The 20,311-nt window shown below is 43.7% G+C and overlaps 1 protein-coding gene across 1 annotated transcript in view; it reads right to left on the minus strand.

Annotated features, from left to right (window-relative positions):
- Positions 1-1,973: 1,973 nt before the first annotated feature.
- The window catches only part of LOC122535604 (protein apterous-like), a 57,422-nt gene continuing 39,084 nt past the window's right edge, over positions 1,974-20,311 (minus strand). The window contains exons 4-6 of the mRNA XM_043667287.1: positions 13,916-14,457; positions 8,951-9,168; positions 1,974-3,601 (exon numbers count right to left, since the gene is read on the minus strand). Coding sequence (XP_043523222.1) covers positions 3,386-3,601; positions 8,951-9,168; positions 13,916-14,457 — 976 coding nt within the window. The 3' untranslated portion in view covers positions 1,974-3,385. The remainder of the gene's footprint in view (positions 3,602-8,950; positions 9,169-13,915; positions 14,458-20,311) is intronic.

A 20,311-nucleotide genomic window follows, 5' to 3' on the forward strand; every position in this document is an offset into this window, starting at 1 on the left:
CGGAGGATCTGGTTTCTTTAGTTCTGGCCGTGAAAGTGTGAGTGTTGCAGAAATAGTTTGGTCATAATTTTGCTTCCGAGTAATACGTGGCACTAATTAAGCGTATACGAACAAGTGTCGTCAAATACTACGTGATAAATCAAAGCTATTAAACTGACGAGGGAATTAAACTATGATTTACAACAGTGAAGAAAACCTTTCATAGGTTTTTACCGATCTGTCTATAACTTATCTGTCTGGAATCGCAGAAGTATTTTCTTAGGTGAACGCAGTCTGTTGTTTAACGAATCGAATCCAAGTACAAATTTAAGTGCTAATAGCGGCGGCGTAGGCGGCGGCCATTTCAAATATCGGGCTTATCGCGACGGTGAGAAGCCAACGAAGACCTGGATAACTCAATTAACATAACCCGATTCGTTTCTATACCGCTTCGCTGTCTGAACGATTGTTTCGTAGCAATCTTTCATGAATAATCTCGTAACATTTATGATAGAACGTGAAGTCAGCGAACAATTGAGACTCCTTAAAAGACTGAGACTTCGGCGTTCTCCGGAATTCCAATATTAATTTTTTCCATGAAGAGCTGTAAAAATCGACGCTGTTACTATATACCAGAATTACTAGTCTTTCGTATAAATGATCATTAATATAAATAATAGTAACTGTAATATTGTGATAATTATTATAATATTAATTTAAACCGTAATATGTGCACATAAATTATCATAATTAAACGAGTGCGATGAGATAATTATGCAGGTATAATCATGATCCAGGCCTTAATGAAAATTGATGAATGAAGTTTGCCGATGCATCCGTTTATTATCTCGTGCTCGTAGTAATTGAAAGGAAATCAATTCTTTTTTATCAGATTTATATTATTCGAAATCTTTGTGAAATGTCAGAGACAGTTTCAAGGACCAACGAATCTCGTAAATTTGTCAATCGTCATCGAACGATTTCCGTTTCACCTAACGCTTCGTTATTAAATTGGAACAAGCAAAACGATGACGCGCGGCGCGTTCAAAGCTTCCAGTATCGCGAGCGAGTAACGCAGGTGATATTTTTAAGCCCCGTTAGAAAGTCTGTGACGTCAAAAAAGTGACAGAAAAAAAAAAAGAAAGAAAGAAAAAAAATGGCAAAAGGAGGCGATTCTCGGCTCGCGAGCAAATCTAACGAGAGAGATTTCTTTTCGAGAGTCGCAACATAATTGGCGCGGAATCGGCCCCCTGCGTAATCCAGATTGGCGTGCAACGTGTAATTTTAATTTTAATGTGTCGCGATGCGCGCACTGCTCCTCTAGTTAGGCGTAACAGGGTCGTTAAATCGGCTGCCAACCTTGTAAAACCGCGCCCTCGTCCCGCTAACAGATTCATCCGCGATGAACATTCGTGTCGTTGCTTCGACAGCGAGTATTTCCTACCTTTCCCGCGTTTTTTCCTTTTCCCTTTCTTCTCTATATATTTACATACGTGTGTATTTCATTCGAGCGTTCCGTGAAATCGGATACTCTTTAAATACGCTCGGTTCTTTTTTTTTTTTTTTTATGGCAAGATTTTAGAAAGAAATTAATTATTTTTCGAGCGAAATACTTTTTTTTTTGCACGAAAAATTTCAAATTTTGCATTTGCTGGAAATTAATACTTTCTTTACTTGTTATTTAGATCTCTTTTAATTTTCTTACCTTCAGGAAGAAGGCACATTGCTCCAAAGCCAGGACCAATTGAATTATTTACGCACCGGGTAAAATTTCAATTTTCAATGAACATTTGATTTAAAGAATCTGTATACATTTTTTAAATTTTCTAAGAATCTAGGAAAAAATTTTCTTGAATTTGTCTACAGAGAACGAATCGGTGGATATTTTCAGTTGTTAAAAATTTTAATAATTCGACAGGTCGAGGACAGAGAGTGTAAGGGACAAGGGACAGTAGCAAAGGATTCTGAATGAAAAAGTCGACAGAGGCAGCGAGTATATTGTCAAAATATATTCAATGAAAAAATCATCTTGTAAAATTAGACAATCGTTCCATTCGTTACAAGGATATTAATAATAAGAGTGATAATAATAATAACCGACGTCATCATTATTACCTTGTCTAACAGAACCGCTACCGAATGCAATTAGAATCCCTACAACCTATAGCGGTGCCTTAAGAAACTCGAGGAACGTCCTTTATTTACAACATTTACCGTGAAGTTTACGCCAAGGATTCGCGATCGGGCACGATGCGAGCCGCAATTCATTCTAACATCCCCACCCCCACCCCTCCTGCCACTCCATTCTCCTTCAGTTTATTCCATTTTCCACCGCGTTCTTTATTTGAGCAATAATTACAGTCACACTCGTTAATCGACACGCTCGACGCACCCGAATTTATTTATAAATAATATATTTATATATCTTTATATATTTATATACTCGTATTTACTCAACGTTAAAATCCAACGTTTTCTTTTTTAACTCACAATTTCGGTGACTCTTCGTTCCGCGCGTTTCAATCTACGAGCCCAACAATCCATCGATATCGATGGTCGAGACGCGGATCGTATCTCTCAAAGGGGCAAACTTTATATTCGATGAAACGCGTTTATTTAAACACGTAATACCAAGTACAAAGTTCATCCCTTCTTTCACAATCCCCATGGAAACGTTGGATTTTCACACAGCACTGGTAAGTTCGCAACCCTTAACTAGGCTTACCTTAAGTCGCTAATAAATAGACATCGAGAACTAATTACAAACGCTTTCGAACTGGGTTCCGTCGAAGCGTACACGCTTCGTGAATACGTAAAATTTTCACGTCACGGTTCCCCGTACGCGTGTCAGGCGGCCGTGTCTTAAAAATCAAGCTCTCGCTCTCAATAAATACAACCTTCCACACCCTTCGATTAATTTATTCTTCATTATGATACAGCCTCCACTTTCTCCCCGTTGATCGAACGTCGCTCGGAGAACGTCCTCGCTAAGAAAATCCTATGTTTCACCCTTTCACTCATAATTGAAACTGTGAATAAATGTTCCGTACACGCGCGGCGTGTTGCACACGTCTCTGAGAAGTCTCTCTCGTTTCTAATCGAGTCCCACGCCAGTATGTTTTGTATCTCGATCGGTGGATCCACCCAGTCGCGGAGAAAATGATCCGAAGCAAGTCGATCGAGTCGAGATGCAACGAGTTGCTTCGACGAATAAATTATTTACAACTATTCTTATTCTTTTCCAAAGGCGAGGGAAATCGTAGCAAATTCACACGATCGAACGGAACGATCGGCTCGTCCCGTCGCTGCAAGTGGCTTCGTAGCCGCGAACTCCGGACCACATGAACGACGAGAATCGTTTCGCGAATCGTTCGGCTAGCCTGTCCCGGACGCGAAATTTCGGGGATCACGCGCAGTCCAAGGACGCCAAGGACGCCGGACTGTGCGGTCCACCCAACATGAATGGAGGGCTCATTGGCGGGCCGCCGCTTCCGGTGCTGTTGCCATAAAGCTCAAGGTCGCCAAGGGAACCGCCGTCCACGCTGCTGTCGCACTTGTCCGACTTCCCCTCTTGCTTCAGCACCATGCGCCGCCATTTTGCGCGGGCGTTCTGGAACCAGACCTGCGAACACACCGAGACCACATCGTTGAATATTCCCGTATCCGTGTATCCGCGTGAAGCCTTCGCCGCTTCGAGCTGATACTACCGATGAGTGTTGCTACTTTTCTACGTTTTTGAATGTAATTTTCTAGTGTTGTTGATGCTCGTCCGTGAACAGAGTCGAGTGTGTTTCGTTCCGAGCCTCGTTGCAAAGTCAATGAAACGATAGATTATGGAGAGCGCTTGTAGCGTGCTCACTTTTAGGTGTGTTAAGTTAGGTGGATCAGCTTTTGGTTTTGAAGGAGAAATTTGGTGATAGTTCTTTTTTTGGGGAGGAGGGGGGAATTTTTTTCGCGTACGTTTCAATTTTCCAAGTGATGTATACGTCTTTTCTTTTAAGATTTAGTCAAGTATGATTCGTTTTAGATACCAGACATTAAAATTTCTGTGCTTGGTTTTTTTCGTATTTCAGAGAAATGTATCGTAATTTCTAAGTAGTATGTACTACGAATTGATAAAATTTCTTTTTTCACTTGTTTCTACCTCTTTCTCTCAAAACCAAAACTGATTCATCGTTGGGTTTCACCATCTACCTATTAAACAGCTGAATCGTATTTTCTCATTACCGGAACTTTCAAACTCCGAAGTCTTAATCTCCTTCCCCTCAGACTTCAGGAACGAACTCACGGCGAGCTCGTAAACTCACCGTCCTCGAAAGAGCCAGACCTAAAAGGAATTTCTCCCGAATTTCTCCCGCTGGTGTACCACGCATCATTGCACCTGACGATGGAGAAGAAACGCGGGGCGAAAGAAAGGAGACGAAGAGGAGGACAGTCCGAGGCCTGAGCTCGGAGAAAAGAGAGTCGAAGGAGAGCCGAAAAGCTCGCGCACCTCCAATATATCTTCATCGGGCGGGTGAAGAGGGAGGGCGGGGGCGCTCGGGGTATACAGAGGGAGAGAAAGGAGCGTGCAATTTAAATGCAACCACACGCTCAGCGGCCCGTCAGGATAGCTACATCGTTGCACACAATGCAACAATATATAATGCCGCGAGACACAGCCCGGAACCTCTCCCTCTCGCCACTCTACCCTCTGTTCCCGATAGATAAAAGACGGCCTCGATGCCGCGGATCCGGCGTCGCCATTTTCAAGATAGTCTCCTCCCCCGCGGACTGTGAAACCAGCAGAGAGACTTCCAACCGACACAACCACGCGGGCCTCCCCTTCGTGGTCGAAGCGTGTACGAGTGTTTCTTTCCCTGCGGGTGAGTGAAACTCTCTCTCGCGATCTGTTTGCGTTACACCTACGTTATAGCTGTATTTCCAATGTGTCTGTCTCTCTGTATGTATTCACGTGTGTGTGTGCACGCGCGTTGGGAAAATGTCGGTGTGTTAGGTGCGCGTCATGTACACACGTATGTATACATGTATATATGTACACGTAGAACGAAGTAGCACGTAGAGAGACGAGAGGAGAACGGCGACGAACGCAGCCGCGGCGAACGAGCGAGTATTCGTGCGTTTCGCGATCAATATCAAGCAAGATGGCGACCAAGAACCCTACGCCGCACCGAATACAATAGGCCGGCTCTCGCGCCTCCTCCCCTGGCCCAGCCAACAACCCCAGGCTCTTTTCTCTTTCTCTAGATCTTCTGCCGGCGCCATCCAGTCACCGAGCCAGTTCCTCTCTGTCTGCCTGCTGCATCCACGTGAAGAGGCTGCGTGCTTCACGTGGTACACACAGAATTTGCCGCGCGAGCATCTTCGAGGTGCTGCCCAGAGAGAAACGGGTTAACTTTAGTGAGCGAAGAATCGAAAAAACGATCGTTTGCAACGGAGATTTCGCGAAGGTAGCTCGAATTATTTTCGACTGGCTTCTTCGATTGCCCTTGAAGAGCGTAGATTTTCAAGAATGTGCAAAGAGTTGTTTAACATCCGTTCTCTTTGTCGGGCCACGACGAGTTGTCCACGTTTGATCTCATTCTCGTGAAAGCATCGAGTACAAAAAAAAAAAAAATGCTTTGAAGATAACTATTACGGGGTAAGAGTAACGAATGTAGAGGAACTGCATACAGATTTGACAAGTTGCGCAAAGTTTCTTGAACAAGCGTAAATTTTTGGAGAAGGGAAACTTTGATCTTTCGATTTCACGGGGTACAAATATAAAATTCAGACACAAAATACGTTTGCATAAATGAATATTACTAGAAAAACTTTGCACGTCGGCAATTTCAAGTTTATATCACTGCCAAGAAATTATCTCGCACGATAAAACCTGAAGAAGAAAACAGAGAGAGATCAAACGAAGATTCACGGTTCAAATTTTACCAGACGTACGAACCGATTCATCAACGCAAAACCTTTGTCATTCGTCGAATCGCTAATTGATTCGCAGGAGAACCATCTCTGCGAAATAAGAACAAAGTTCTATTAAGATTCCGAACTTCTCTCACACCTGCAGACCCTTCCAAGAACAACGCCAACCTCCATAAACCATCCTGCCTACCAATCACGAAAACGAATCCGATTAATTCTGCATGAAAAAATAGAAAAAAAAAAAAAAAAAAAAAAAAAGAAAGAAAGAAAAAGAAGAAACCTACGAAGCAACCACCAGATAACCGGAAACGATTTCGTCGATAATCACACATGTTCGGCTGGAAATGATCGGAAACCCAGTCGGCCCTCTAATCGCTCGATAACGACGATTCAGACTCGGTACTAATACGCTCGTTCGCGACGATCGCGTCGATTCGGTAGCTGGATCGTGCGAGAAAGGTTGGCCGAGGGTATTCGGTATTAACGCGTCGAAGGCGTGCGTGTTCACGCGTTACGCCGGCCCCGGTTCACGAAATAGATTCCTGGCCCCGTGTAATTTAACGGTAGTGGGTTAACGAGGGCAGGGCGCGCCGCTCGTTACGACAAAACTTGCCCCGGCCCCGGAGGATTTTGAGTAGCGGCGGATTGACGGAGGGCCATAATTACGGGGGAAAAGGCCGCAGAGGCTCGTCGACGGAAATATCACCGTGGCCCATGCGGTTCTTTTACCTCAACGCGCCGCCGGCAGCGCGCACTAATTGGGGAGAAGCGCGCGCGTACGTCTCCAGCGCGCGCGCTTCGTCCGCCACGTGAATATTTTTATAGGAGGCCTGGCGAACGCGCAGACGGAGCAGGAGGGGGTTGCGCGGAGTCAGAGACAGTGGAAAAAAAAAAAAAAAGAATACAAAGAGAGGAAGGAAGAAGAGAAAAGAGAAAAAGAGGAAAAACGATCGAACCACCGGCTATCCATCTTCCGACCGCGATTTTTCTTTGCACCTTTTTTCACCCGCCTCTGGAAACCTCCTCGCGACCCTCTCCACAAGCTGGAAAGGCCCAGACACCGATGGATATCTGCTCGAAGCAACAACGTCTACTCGTCGCGACCACTTCTCCTCTGCTTTTGCTCTTAGCAAATTCGATTCTCTGGGACTGCGTCCTTTCGTTGGAAATGATAACGACGAGGAAAGTGAAAGCTCTTGGATTTCTACTCTTTCTGGTTTTTTTTTTTTTTTTCAAAAGATGGCCTAAAATTATTGTCGTAATACAAGTATAGCGTTGTTATTAGGAGACTGTGGAATTTTATGGTATTTATGAAAATAGGATCTGGAAATGAAATATTTGTTTCATCTGCCATGTATTAACCCGTTGCGCTGGCAACTGGTTCGCGGACCATAACGAGTGACCGAACCGTATACAATAACTTGTCGCTTTTTTCTTTTTCTCTTGAACTCGTCGGTGTATCATTGGATAGAAATGATTAAAAAGTAGTAAACTTATCATTTGTTTTGCCTGGGTTACATCTAAATATACTTAAAAGTGAGAAGATTGCAATTTGAGATAAAAAAATTGGCGTGGCGCGTCATTCCAACACGCAAGAGGTTAATATGATAAATATTTTGTCCAGTCCAGTCATTCGTGACTACAGATCATCTGTGATTCCAATCAAATCACCGTCGATAAATATCAATGAAGGAAAGTGTTATTTGAAAAAGAGAAAGTGACTACTGAACTGAACTCGAGAAATCGCCAATGAAATATGAAAAATTCTCGTTTTCTTGATTAATGGACTCGCGGAGGCGGAAACAAAGAGACGAAGAGACGAAGGAAGCTACTTCGCCGAAGTGGAAGAGAAGGGTGGTCGACGTTGAAAACACAATCGGCCTATTTATCTTTCAGACGGTACCCGAAAAAACGAATCGCCGTCTCGTCCCGGCCAGATCGAAACGTAGGATCTGAGGGAAACGGTAGGACACGACGATTTTCCCTCCCGGGGTCCCTTCTCCTTTTTTTTCGCGTACTAACAATCTCTTCTATCTTTAACCTACCGCCGCGTGTTCCACGTTTTCGAATGCCGCCGAAATAAACGTAACACGGCCGCATAAATTCCAAAGACACCGCGGGCCGAGATCGAACAACACACGAGGAGGGAACGCAACGATACAATCTGTCCAAAACGACGTAGCCGAAAAGGTCTCGGGGACAGTTTTAGCTGGCCTATGAAGGGCGTCATGCGTCATTGACGGCGTGCACTAATTGGAGGAGGCCGGTGCACACCCGACGCGAATACTTCTCCCGCGAACCGACCCTGTAAATTTCCTTTTAATTGCGCATCAAGACGATTCCACGCCTTCGAATGCTAGCGGCGAAACGTACAATGCAAATTGCACGAACGATGCAGAGCATTGAATCTAATCGAAGACGATGCGTTTCGTGTGTGTAATTATTTGTGAAAGTTTTGATATATTCCTTTAATATTCATTATATGTTATTAATACATATGTTATTATATATATATATATTATCATTATATGTTATTATATATATATATTAATATATTTATATTTAATATTAATTTGATATTTTATATAATGTTAAATTATATTCAATTTATATTTAATGTTTTATTAGATGTATTTTTATGTTATTTAATATTAATTTTATTCTATTGATAATAGTTTTGTTGTAGTGTGTACAAAGAGTTTGTCACCTCTTAAAGAATCGAAGGTTCTTAAATTTTAATGATATAAACTAGAATTAATCGGACATCTGTAATTAAAAAATTCAAAACACACATACGCGCGTAACACTTGGCGTCTTGAAAAATTTGTTCAGTCAAAATTTTGTCAAAAATATCAAACACTAATTATTCCGGAAGAAGTCTGAAGCAGTCACTACGAATGAACTTCAAAGAAATCTATCGTATAATCTACAAGTGTGTCCCTTACCCGAAAATTAGAATAAGGACATCCGCGAGACTCGATTTCGCTCGATTAAACTCGAGTACATATCAGAAACGTAACGCGAGAGCGGGAAGATCGCCAGATTGAAAGCTTACCTGCAACACCCTTTTTGGCAAGCCAGTTTTCTGGGAAAGTTGCTTGAGATCCTTTGCGTCCGGATTGTGATTGATCGCGAAGTAACTCTTCATAGTCCTTAACTGGTGATGCTTGAAACTCGTTCGCATTCGTTTTGTTCTGCTGTTGGATCCAGGTATGCCGGGAGTCGCCGGCCCTCCTCTGCCGAAGGGCATATCTATGTAGTCCGCGTTCAAATCTGCAACATAAATCCCCAACATCCGGATTATGCGTCTTAATTAAACACCGGTGTCGCGGGGTATTTTTGAAGCCGCCCGTATCGGCTATATCAGTTAGGGGGATCTTTTTCCGGCGGCGGTGAACCGAGCCTCTCTTCGCGCGCGCCCAAGGGTTGGACCCGCCGCTGGATTTATTATCTCGCCTCCCAACGTCTCGCCGATACCCCGGTGAGACGTCAATAACGCCGCGAATTTCGTTACCATCGTTTATCAGGTTATTGTTCTCTTCCTTCAAACGCAAACGAGGGACTTGGATTTATTTCTTTCGGTATACGGTTATTTAGAAGTAAGATATTCTATTAACGGCGTCAATTTTAATTTTAGTAGCAACATTCTTCAAATACTAATTAATACTCTAGTAACAGTGTTTCATATCCGTTTGATAATAAAAAGTTTCTCTCAACTGGATTATTTAAAAATTTGTCGAATATTTCTCAAATATTCCCTTTATATCAGAATATTTCCCTGCTTTCTTACTTTTGTTTAAACGCTATTGCACACTTGGTGTTACATTAGAAAGAAAACTCTTTAAAAAAGGATTTCAACCACTTTCTAACCAATCACTCGGGAAATTGACGATATACGGTTATTTAGAAGTAAGATATTCTATTAACGGCGTTAATTTTAATTTTAGTAGCAACATTCTTCGAATACTAATTAATACTCTAGTAACAGTGTTTCATTCTAAGGATTTTTATTATCCGTTTGGTAATAAAAAGTTTCTCTCAACTGGATTATTTAAAAATTTGTCGAATATTTCTCAAATATTCCCTTTATATCAGAATATTTCCCTGCTTTCTTACTTTTGTTTAAACGCTATTGCACACTTGGTGTTACATTAGAAAGAAAACTCTTTAAAAAAGGATTTCAATCACTTTCTGACCAATCACTCGGGAAATTGACGATACCCCGGTAAGACGTCAATAACGCCGCGAATTTCGTTACCATCGTTTATCAGGTTATTGTTCTCTTCCTTCAAACGCAAGCGAGGGACTTGGATTTATTTCTTTCGGTATACGGTTATTTAGAAGTAAGATATTCTATTAACGGCGTTAATTTTAATTTTAGTAGCAACATTCTTCGAATATTAATTAATACTCTAGTAACAGTGTTCCATATCCGTTTGGTAATAAAAAGTTTCTCTCAACTGGATTATTTAAAAATTTGTCGAATATTTCTCAAATATTCCCTTTATATCAGAATATTTCCCTGCTTTCTTCTTACTTTTGTTTAAACGCTATCGCACACTTGGTGTTGCATTAGAAACAAAACTCTTTAAAGAGAGTTCAAATTCGCAAAAGGGATTTCAACCACTTTCTAACCAATCACTCAGGGAACTGACGATACAAGAGAAACCTCGCGAAAAATCAAAAGTTATTAAAGGTCGTAAAGGAAAGTAGCGTCCGCTCGATAGAGAGTGATCGCGGCTCTCGATCGGGGATAAAGTTATCGCGGCAACAATTGGCGCGGGGGCTCTCGAAGGCAATACGAAGAACCGTCGGAAGCGGCAGCGCGGCTGGTCGCGACTCCTAGCGCTGTTTGATGTGTATCACAGCTCATTAGCTCCTCGAGTGCAAACAAGAAGGGTGATAGCGTATGCGAAAGACCAGTGGATACACGGCCAATTACAACTCTATGCAGCAAATAGTTTGCAGGCCTCATTCCGGTATATCTATCCTGTCGGCAGGGCGACTTCGCCGTCCACCGGTGGATAAAGCGACGCTCCGACAGTCGCCCGGCCAGATGGCCCGATCGATAAGATCCAGATCGATCCTCTATCGCGCGGAAATCTGCGAAATCCGTTTCACTACGACCGTTCCTTTGCTGCCGTTCATTTGCTACCGTTCTCCATCTGAACTGGATTCGGCGATCTTCCGCCGCTTCCACGATCACTTGACAAACGCTCTCTCGGCTCTCACGGAGATCCTGCGAGAATTTCTAATTACCGCGCGCGAAGGATTCCACCGGAATTACCGTGAGAGAGTATCGACGTTGCAAGAGATCCAGCTACTCATCGAATCGTTGGACAACAGAGTTTTATTTCTATTTGTCAGAAAGAGGGAGATTCCATGAAACTCGCGATCTTTTCGATTCGGAGATAGTCTGGAGTAAGTGTCGAGTTCTCTTATCAAAAGGTTCGTCCTCTTTCTCTTGTAACATTTTCCTAAATATTTGCCAAGGGATTTCCCAAGAATTGTTTGTTCCCCAAAGGATGATTCGGCTCGGTCATAAATCATAGAAAGCCAAATAGCTACCTGCCTTCCAGCAAATCCGGAAATCGCCTGACATATTAACACAACGACTGTTTCAAACGGGATCCAATTTAGTTCCCTGTTAGAAACTTGGTAGGTTGGGATCACGAAGTGCTATAAATCTCATCAACTACGCAACGAAGAAATTGAAAAACCATTTGTCCTTCATTTTACAACATCGTCGGACGAGTTTTTAAAGGCGAAACACGCCTCGAGATAAAAGGAAAAGCTGAAAGAGATCCGACGACCTAACCTCAGCGACGAGGACCCAAATCGACGAAGATCCCCCCTTCCCTCCCATCAAATTATTTTATTTCGAACGATAAATTCTCGCACCGGGCTAACCAGCCGGCGAACAGAACAGATAATTCTCAGTCATCCGTGGATCCTATCGTTCGTGTCGGGGCGTCATCGTTTCGCGGGACACGAACCAAGCGACTTTCGAGAATCTTTTTCGCTGAAAACGGACCGAGGGGAAAGAGGTAGGAAGAAAATGAGCGAGAAAGAAAAGAAAAGAAGAGGAACTGGTCCCTCTGGGTAGAGAACCGGCGCACGGCCGGTGGTTCGTCCGAGGCGACTCGTCCCTCGGTGTTCCCTCCTCTGTTCCCACGGTCGGTCAACAATCGAAATTAAGTCCTCGAAGGCGGAGAAGGAAGCTGCCGCGGCGAGCTGCCCACGCGCGACACGTACACGCTTTGTTGGGATTGGATTCGTGAATTTATGTCGCGGCGACAAATTTTATCAGGGTTCGGTGGCAAACACCACGCGCCCACGCGCGCCCGTAAATCACCGACGGCGAGTCGCGACACCTTCCCTCTCGGTGGATTCGTCGTGTTACGTGCGCGTAGCCGCGGCGATCTCCGACCGCGTGGCCGGGACACCATCGAGCAATCTCGAGACCGGACCGGTCAACCGTTCCGCCGTTGCTCGTGTAAGAATTTTCGTGCACGCGATCGCGATCTTCCCGAGCCGACACCGACAATTGAAAATCCACCGGCCTGATCTAACCTCGCGCGCACACACGTGCCTTCCGAACGTGAAACTTGCGGAGTAAAATGTTGGGGATTGGACAGCGACTTGAACAAGTTCGTTTTTGGAGGGAAATCAGATTGCTCGCTTGTGAAAACGATATGTTTCGTTCGATTAACTAGGTTAGATTGTTCATTCTTGTTTCTTACGAATTTGCGAGATCTTGCCTCGAATCTTAATGAATAGACACGCAAGATATCTCGTCCAAAGAAAATCAAGTGATTTCAATTTTCGTATTGTGCGCGACACGCGTTGTGTTGGCGACGTATTTCGCGCACAACAAGTGAATGAATGGATCAAGAATGTTAATAAAGGATTTTTCAGGTAGTCATTGCTTGTTCGAAGCAAAGAGACTGAATTTATTCGTTGATTTTCGAGATGTGTAATTCATCGAATCTAATTTGTACGGGAAAACGTGGTTCGTCGGTGAACGTATAAACGGTGAAAGAAATTTTCTAACTTCTGCATCAAGATTAATTTAATGGAACGAAGGTAGTGACTCACTGATGAAATTATAACGTTGACACGCTGTTTTCGTGCTATTAATTTCCAAAGATTCAAGAGTTCAACAACTGCACCTCTTTTTTTTTCGCATAACGCCGACGCGCAATCCTCTGTTAAGCAAACATTCGACCACTTCACGGTTCAAAAAAACTCGTACACACGCAGCAATTTGGCGGAGTTGCGCGTTAGAGTGATTTCTAATTGCCAACCATGATTATTGCGCGATACATTCCGGCGCAATGCTCGATACAACATGTTTCTATTCCAATTTGCATCTGTTCTATCGGCTACGTTTCACCTTCATCCGCGATCGAATCGCTAAAACGTATCCAACGGGCATTGGCGGCCGTCTACTGCCAGAATGTTAATTCGCGCGTGACGAATTTCTCTAGAATAAACTTTTGAATTCATCAAACGCGCGAAGGACAACGCGCGAAGCTTCTTGTAAATCTGGCACACGTTGCAACCGAGAAAGCGATGAATCACTCAGCCAGCTGCTCGAATGCTCGCAAAAATCGCCCGGCAGAGTCCGTGCGATACACAAATCAAAATGATGTGCCACGAAGTACGCTTCGAAGTTTCTTCGAAATTTTCTAAAATATTCAGCTTAGAGTATGGGTAGAAACACACGAATTCTGAAGAGATTTCAACCTATATATTTTAGATAGTTTCCATTTACGACACGTGCGTCCCGACAATTCGCAAATAGAGTAAGATTCGAGAAATTATGATACATATAGAAAAACTTGGAGCATCGATGAAAACGAAAGTGTCGAAACGAAATGAAATTAAAACGCAACGAAACAGAAACGAAATGTCACCGATTCAAATTCATCGCCGACGGACATAAATTCGTGTCTAACGTGTCCACGTTTTCAAATTCCCTCAGTTTCTCAGACCGAAAGCAGGTAACGAAACTCACCTATGTTAGCAGTCATAGCTTCGAGATCCTTGGGTTTCCTCTTCCTAGGCCTGCCCTTTTGTCTAGGCGGTGGCACGACGGCGGCGCCATTGAAGTACGGTACTTTAGGTGGTGATCCGGCGTCAGGTACCGATGGCGTGGATGGCTGAAGCGGCACTGGGCTCACGTGGCTATGGGGATGCTGCGGGTGCATCGAGTGATGCGGGTGAGGCGGGTGCGACGTGTGATGATGATGATGATGATGATGGTGATGAAGGAATTCCGGGGAGGGGAATGGCTGGCCAGGATAGTGAGGACCAGGCGGATATACCGGAACCGGGGGACTCTGCGACGGGTGCAACTCCGCGCCCATTTCGTAATGCAATCGGCAGAGCACCGCGCCATCCCTCATGCCAAAGTGATCGCCCTTGGTTAAGGGAACCGCGCACGCGGCGCACGAAAAACAGCGGACATGAAACACCAGATCCCTGGCTCGCATCACCAGCTCCGAGGCCAGGATCGCTGCGTGGCATCGGGCACATCGTTTCATGCTCCCAAACATGCTGAAAAGAAAGACGTGGAATTGACATTTATTTCTATATATATATATATATATATATATATATATATATATATATATATATATATATATATCAGAGAAATAATAATATAAAATTATATATTAATGCGATACATAATAATAATGATGATAGTTTGGCTGGCATTTCAATTTCTCGAATCAAACGTTTGAAAATCTATAGAGAAACAGGAACATACGTCGTCTAGTCGAAAAATCTGCAAGAGAAAAGTCTCCCTTGTCTCGTGAGTTTCTTTTCAATCTCCTGTTGCGATTTGTTACGTCGCGTCGGATATAAAGTATTATATATGTGAAACGTGTACAACTGCAATTTGCCTTTTTCCTTCGAATGGAAATCGCGACTGGCAACCGCGTTACGAGAAGCAACCGGGGATACACGCAAGCCACGATCGAATCGCGCCGGCCATAACAAAAATAACCGAGAGATTATCGTAACCGCGGGATGCAGGCGGCGCCCATTTTTCCGTTCACTTTAAACGATACGAACGCACACGTCCGCAACGCGGAGAATGTTTCCCATCGTCCGAGATATCCCAGCGTGTCCCTCGGATAGGGTTCCGTTAAATCGACAGAGGAGAAAAAAGAGTGAAGGAGAGGAAGGAAAGGAGGGAAAGAAAAGAAGGCAAGCGGCCGAGGTGATAAACAGCCACCGCCAGAGAAGTGTCCGTGGCCACGGACGCACACACTCGGCGGATCGAAGTGGGACAGAGACGGCACAGAGAGGACACGTAGAAACTCGGTGATATCGCGAAGGTAGGGAAAAGGAACAGGCGGTACCATGAACCGTCCACGCGGTGGAGCAAAAGGGCGGAAAGGGAAGGAATATACCGATGCAACCGGCACCGTGACATCGCTACTGCATTAGCGGCACCCTGCAGTCTCCATTACCGAAGCCGGTCGACTATCTACCCGACATCCACCGCGGCTACCTACCTAACCACCTATCTCACTCTCCACCTCCTCCCAAATATATTACGTCCCCTCGCAGCCGTACCAAAGAACCTAGATAGAGATGTGCCCGATCTTATAACCCTGATGCCGCGTCGGATCCAGTCTCGCTTTCTGCACCGTCTATATATATATGTATATGTATATGCGAGAAAAATTCACGGTTGTTTTAGATGTACGTACGATTGAACGCACAACCTGAAGAGATTCAGAGAGAACATCTGAGAATCAACTTTTTTTATTATCAAGCTACAGCCTGTAACGAATTGTACGAGTGAAATTATGTTATTGGGTTGGCAGAAGAGTAATTGCGTTTTTTTTTTTCTATATATATGCATGTATATTTTAAAGTGTGACTAACTTCATTTATTGTGATCCGATACCTGATTGTTATGGAAAAAGAAAATGCGCGATCGTTTATTTGGCGTCGATCTCAAAATGAAAAATCAGGGGAGGTATTTTGTTGCGCTAGTTGTGCAAGCTTATAAAAAGATTATCTGATATGTATGGTGAAGAAGCCTTCAAACTACAGCAGTGGAATTGATTTGTTAAATTTCGCTACTGACGAGGATGTCAAATCGTTCTTGCAACTTTTTTTTTTTTTTTTGTTGAAAAAGATAAGAACTTGTTTTGAACAAGTTTTGAAAATTGCTCGAAAGATGGCAAAAGGTAATAAAGATATATTAATCAAGCTCTTGTTTCTCGTGGAAAATTCACCTTTCGTTTGCACATAAAGAGAAAATCCTTCTCCATCGAAGAACTTTGAGATCAAGCACATCTCGAATAAATTTAAGCAACGTTGAAAGTTGCTTGAGCGACGAGGTCGTTCCCCCGTTTTCCTTTCGGCCCCCCTTAAATCATGTCAACGCGACTGGCGAGATAATGATTTTTCAGAGATCGACGGCGAATGAGGAAATGCGGGAAAACAAAAGGAGGATGTGGCCACGCGAAATCGTGCACGCACCGCGGAACAACGATCTCAGCAATTGGAAAACGAGAAAATGGAGGAATAACGATCAGATATCGCGTAACGGAAAAGCAAGCCCGGACCCCGCGTAACGAGTTTCGCTGTTTCTCGATGAAACAACGACTCGACTGCTTGATGTTCCGGAGTCTGGTAAAGGGGAATACGTTCGACGCGTATTCCACTGCATGTTCGGTATCGCAATGAAATGAAAATAAAAAACAGAAAAAAAGATTAAAATACAACTCTTTCGTCTAGTGCCTCCGTTAACACAACGAGTCTATCCGGCTTATTAAATCTGTGTAAACTGCGTCTTTATTCTATCAAACATTCTAACGACAAAGAATTTTCTTTTGAATTCGATATACGTTACGTGCTACTGATAATAATAATAATCGTTGTACGTTCAATTTTTAGAACAATTTAGAAAGGAATTTATATTGAAGCTAGCCGCGAGAAATTGACTGTTAGTGTCATCTACCAAGGATCAATGTTTCATTTACGATTTTTTTAACCAGTTCCCATCAGTTAAATTCTTTTAAATTCGTATCGCGAATTAAAAGATATTCCAAGTTCACTTCTTTCCATCTGGAATCTATAATTTTGCTAGTAATTGTTTACGAAATAAACATTGTGACATGTCTCCCGTTTCAATGCATCTTTTGCTACCAGGGCAAAACAATCGATAACGCGAAGCAACGAAGGATAAAAGATTCAAAAGATTCCTCTCCTCCCCGGGCAAATACCTTCAGCGATCCTTGGAGAAATACGAAAGACGGAGCCTCTCTGTTGTATAAATTCGAAAGAGAACAAGAACCGATTGCCCAATACGCTCGAACGGATCCGATTAGGCGAAAATACGCGGTGTTGTCCCGCTGGGTGCAAACCAGACTACCGCAGCCATTGTATTTTCTCTGTCTATTGCGGGATTGGGGGGGGGGGCTGTCAATAGGATCAGAGCAACCGATAACAATGTGTCTCGAGTCAAGAGACCCTCGACGACCCGTCGACTCGCCGTAGCTAATCCATTAGATTAGGTTTAGGTTTTACCGGGGACCAGGTTGAATACTTTTCTTCTCCTCTCCAAGACTGTTTTCTACCGTGCCAACGCTGTTCGTCGAAAACCTTTGGCAGCCATCGTTGGAGACAGGGTGCCGAATGACTAGCTACTTTGGCTCGTTGGCTCGTTCAGCTCGTGTCTCTGTGAAGAGGTGTTGACACGGCTTGACGCTAACTCCCGTGGACGCCTGAATGGAACTTTTCTGAAACGAGTCTACTCGTCTGACTAGTTCCAGCATCGGAAATATTTTTCTAACTCGATTGGAGGAGCTTGTTCGGTTGAATGTGAAATCGAGGAAGAGGATTAATTTTTGGCTTGGAGCGCGGTGGTTTTCAAGGGTGGATTGATTTGATGTGGAGTGGCCCACGAAAATATTTGAACGTGTCACGTGTGCGTCATGCAAAATATTTGGAAGTCAACGCTGCAGTGAAACGTGACTGAACCAATCTAAGAAATCAATCACGATGGTTGTATATAGCTATTTATATATATGTTTGTTTTACAGTTAATAATTTTTTCTGAATGGTTAATAATTCAATAGTATGTGGTTAATAATTCAAGTGTATCAGTTACAGTATTCAGTAAAATTATTTCTAACAGTAATTCAATGATTAACTATTTGCCTTGGCAACTGATTGCGGACCACAACGAGTGACCAAACCGTATAAAATAATTCGTCGCTTTCTTTTTGAACTCGTCGGTATGATTATTCGTTTTGCCTATTTTGTTTTACTCAAATATACTTAAAACTGAGAAAATATTACAATTTTGGAACAAGAAATTCTCAAACGTGCAAGTTCTCATTCCAGCGCAAGAGGTTAAAAGCATTGTTCACGTTGTATAGTAAACTCTTGCTAAATTTACATTTGCAGTAGCACCAAACAAAGTGCAGTAAATTTTGTTTATTCTTTCATTATTACAGAAGACTGTAACAGTGTCTCGCGACATTCAAGTTTTGATTGTTCTGTGGAAACTGTGAGAGTGTGATTTACAATCAAGTGATTTAAATGCCTCTGTCTCGCTTCTTGAAACCACCCAAATAGTCCCAAACTTTCCACTTCATTAACCCATCAACCGCTCCCCGTAGATCCTCCGCAGGCCCAAACACCTCGCCGGAAAGCGTCAGAAGCCCACAAGGTATTCACACAGCGAGGAGAAAAATTTCGTGTAGGGGAGAGAGCAGTGGGATAGACCCGTTTTCGACAATTCCTTCCTGTTGGCCGAGGCTGTCTTCAGCCTCCCCACGAGGGCTGGCCCACCGATGGATGAATGAACCAGCAGCACCACGGCCGGGAATAACCTCATTCACCAGCTTCTATCCGTTCTTCCAACGCTGGTCCAGGCCTGGTTGCACAAGGCGCAGAACGGGGAGGGGGACGCCCGCAGAGTTTTACAAGATGCGCCATATGCGATACATTATTATACAATGCGAGTTGCCGCGGTATTCTAAGCGCGGCCGGAGCCTCGCTTTTTCGCCCTCCGCTCCTAAACGGATCCGTACCCAGCCAGCCACAAAGAGTCGGAAATCTTTTATAATACGCGAACTACTCGCGCCGCGCTGCTCGGACCACTTGCCGCGCGTTCGCACACTCGTTGCATCCCCAGTCTCTCTACACCGCGTGTGGATATCCTCTCCCTGCGTTTCCTTCTTCCTTTCTCTCCCGTTTTCTTTTCTTTCTTTCTTTGCAGTTCAGCTTCTTTGGTTTGCAAGTTTTTTTTTTTTTCCTTTTCGGCGCGCCCTCGGGAGATGCCCGCGAGGACACGAGCCCCGCAGAGGCCGCGATTTCTCACGTGCCGTCTCTCGAGAACGATGCGAAACTTCGCGTGTCTTCATCCTCGGACTATTGCACCCTGCAGTTAGGAATAATTCTCTTAACACACGCTCGTGTTTTCGTTTCTTTTCGTACGATTGGAGAAGATTACGATCAGTCCATCGAAGAAATTTGAACCGAAACGAAGTCAAGTTTGAACACTCGCGACAGAGAAAACTTTCGCGATATCCGATAATTTTGTACTTGGTTGCTTTGTGAAAATCGCTCGAGCGTTTTGTACCGAGTGAATTTTAACGTGTCTCGTTTACAGTCAGCGACACACCGATAAAAATACTCGAAACGTGGAATTAACGGAGAAACGTAGAATCCAAACATCGTCGAGATTCCACGAGTCGCAACCTGCAATCCGAAATTTTCAGGAATTCAAAGTTCTTCGCTCGATTAAACATTCCAGCGATTTCTCCGCGATGTATCCACAAACTCTGGTCAACCAGCGTTGTTGATAAATTCCTGCAACCGCATTGTCAAGATGCTGTGCAAATGTTCGCACGGAGCAGCGATCGCGAAAGTAATTAAAGTAATTAATTAACTGCTTTTGCCGCGAGGAACATTTCTGTCGACAGAGGATGGAAAGAAAGACCGAACGTTTTCTACAAATTGTTTCATCAAAGTCGGATCGCGCTTATATTTCTGTGTCAAACATTCTCAACTTCATAGCTGATTAACAATGTTGTCAGAAGAAATAAATGACACGGTAGAAATTACACTTCCACTTTGCGCAAAGTTGAATTACACGATACCATCTTCGAGTTCATGAAACGTGCACTCCCAATTTCTCGAGTTGAGGATGGAACGACGACAGATCTAAAAAGACACCCAAGAAATGACCAAACGACGTTTTAAAACAGATATCGGCGTGGCGTGTCGTATCAACAGCGAGGTATTAACTTCTCGAAAGTAGCGTCTGGACTCTCGTCTCGTGGTTTTTCAGGAATCGGAGGAAGATGTTTCTCGATATTGTGTCGTGTTCTCGTGACATTTGTCAAGCCGCAAGCAGACACTCCAAGAAAAAAAA

Source organism: Frieseomelitta varia, unplaced genomic scaffold (assembly GCF_011392965.1).
Source record: "Frieseomelitta varia isolate USP_RPSP 00005682 unplaced genomic scaffold, Fvar_1.2 scaffold_742, whole genome shotgun sequence".
NCBI lineage: Eukaryota > Metazoa > Arthropoda > Insecta > Hymenoptera > Apidae > Frieseomelitta > Frieseomelitta varia.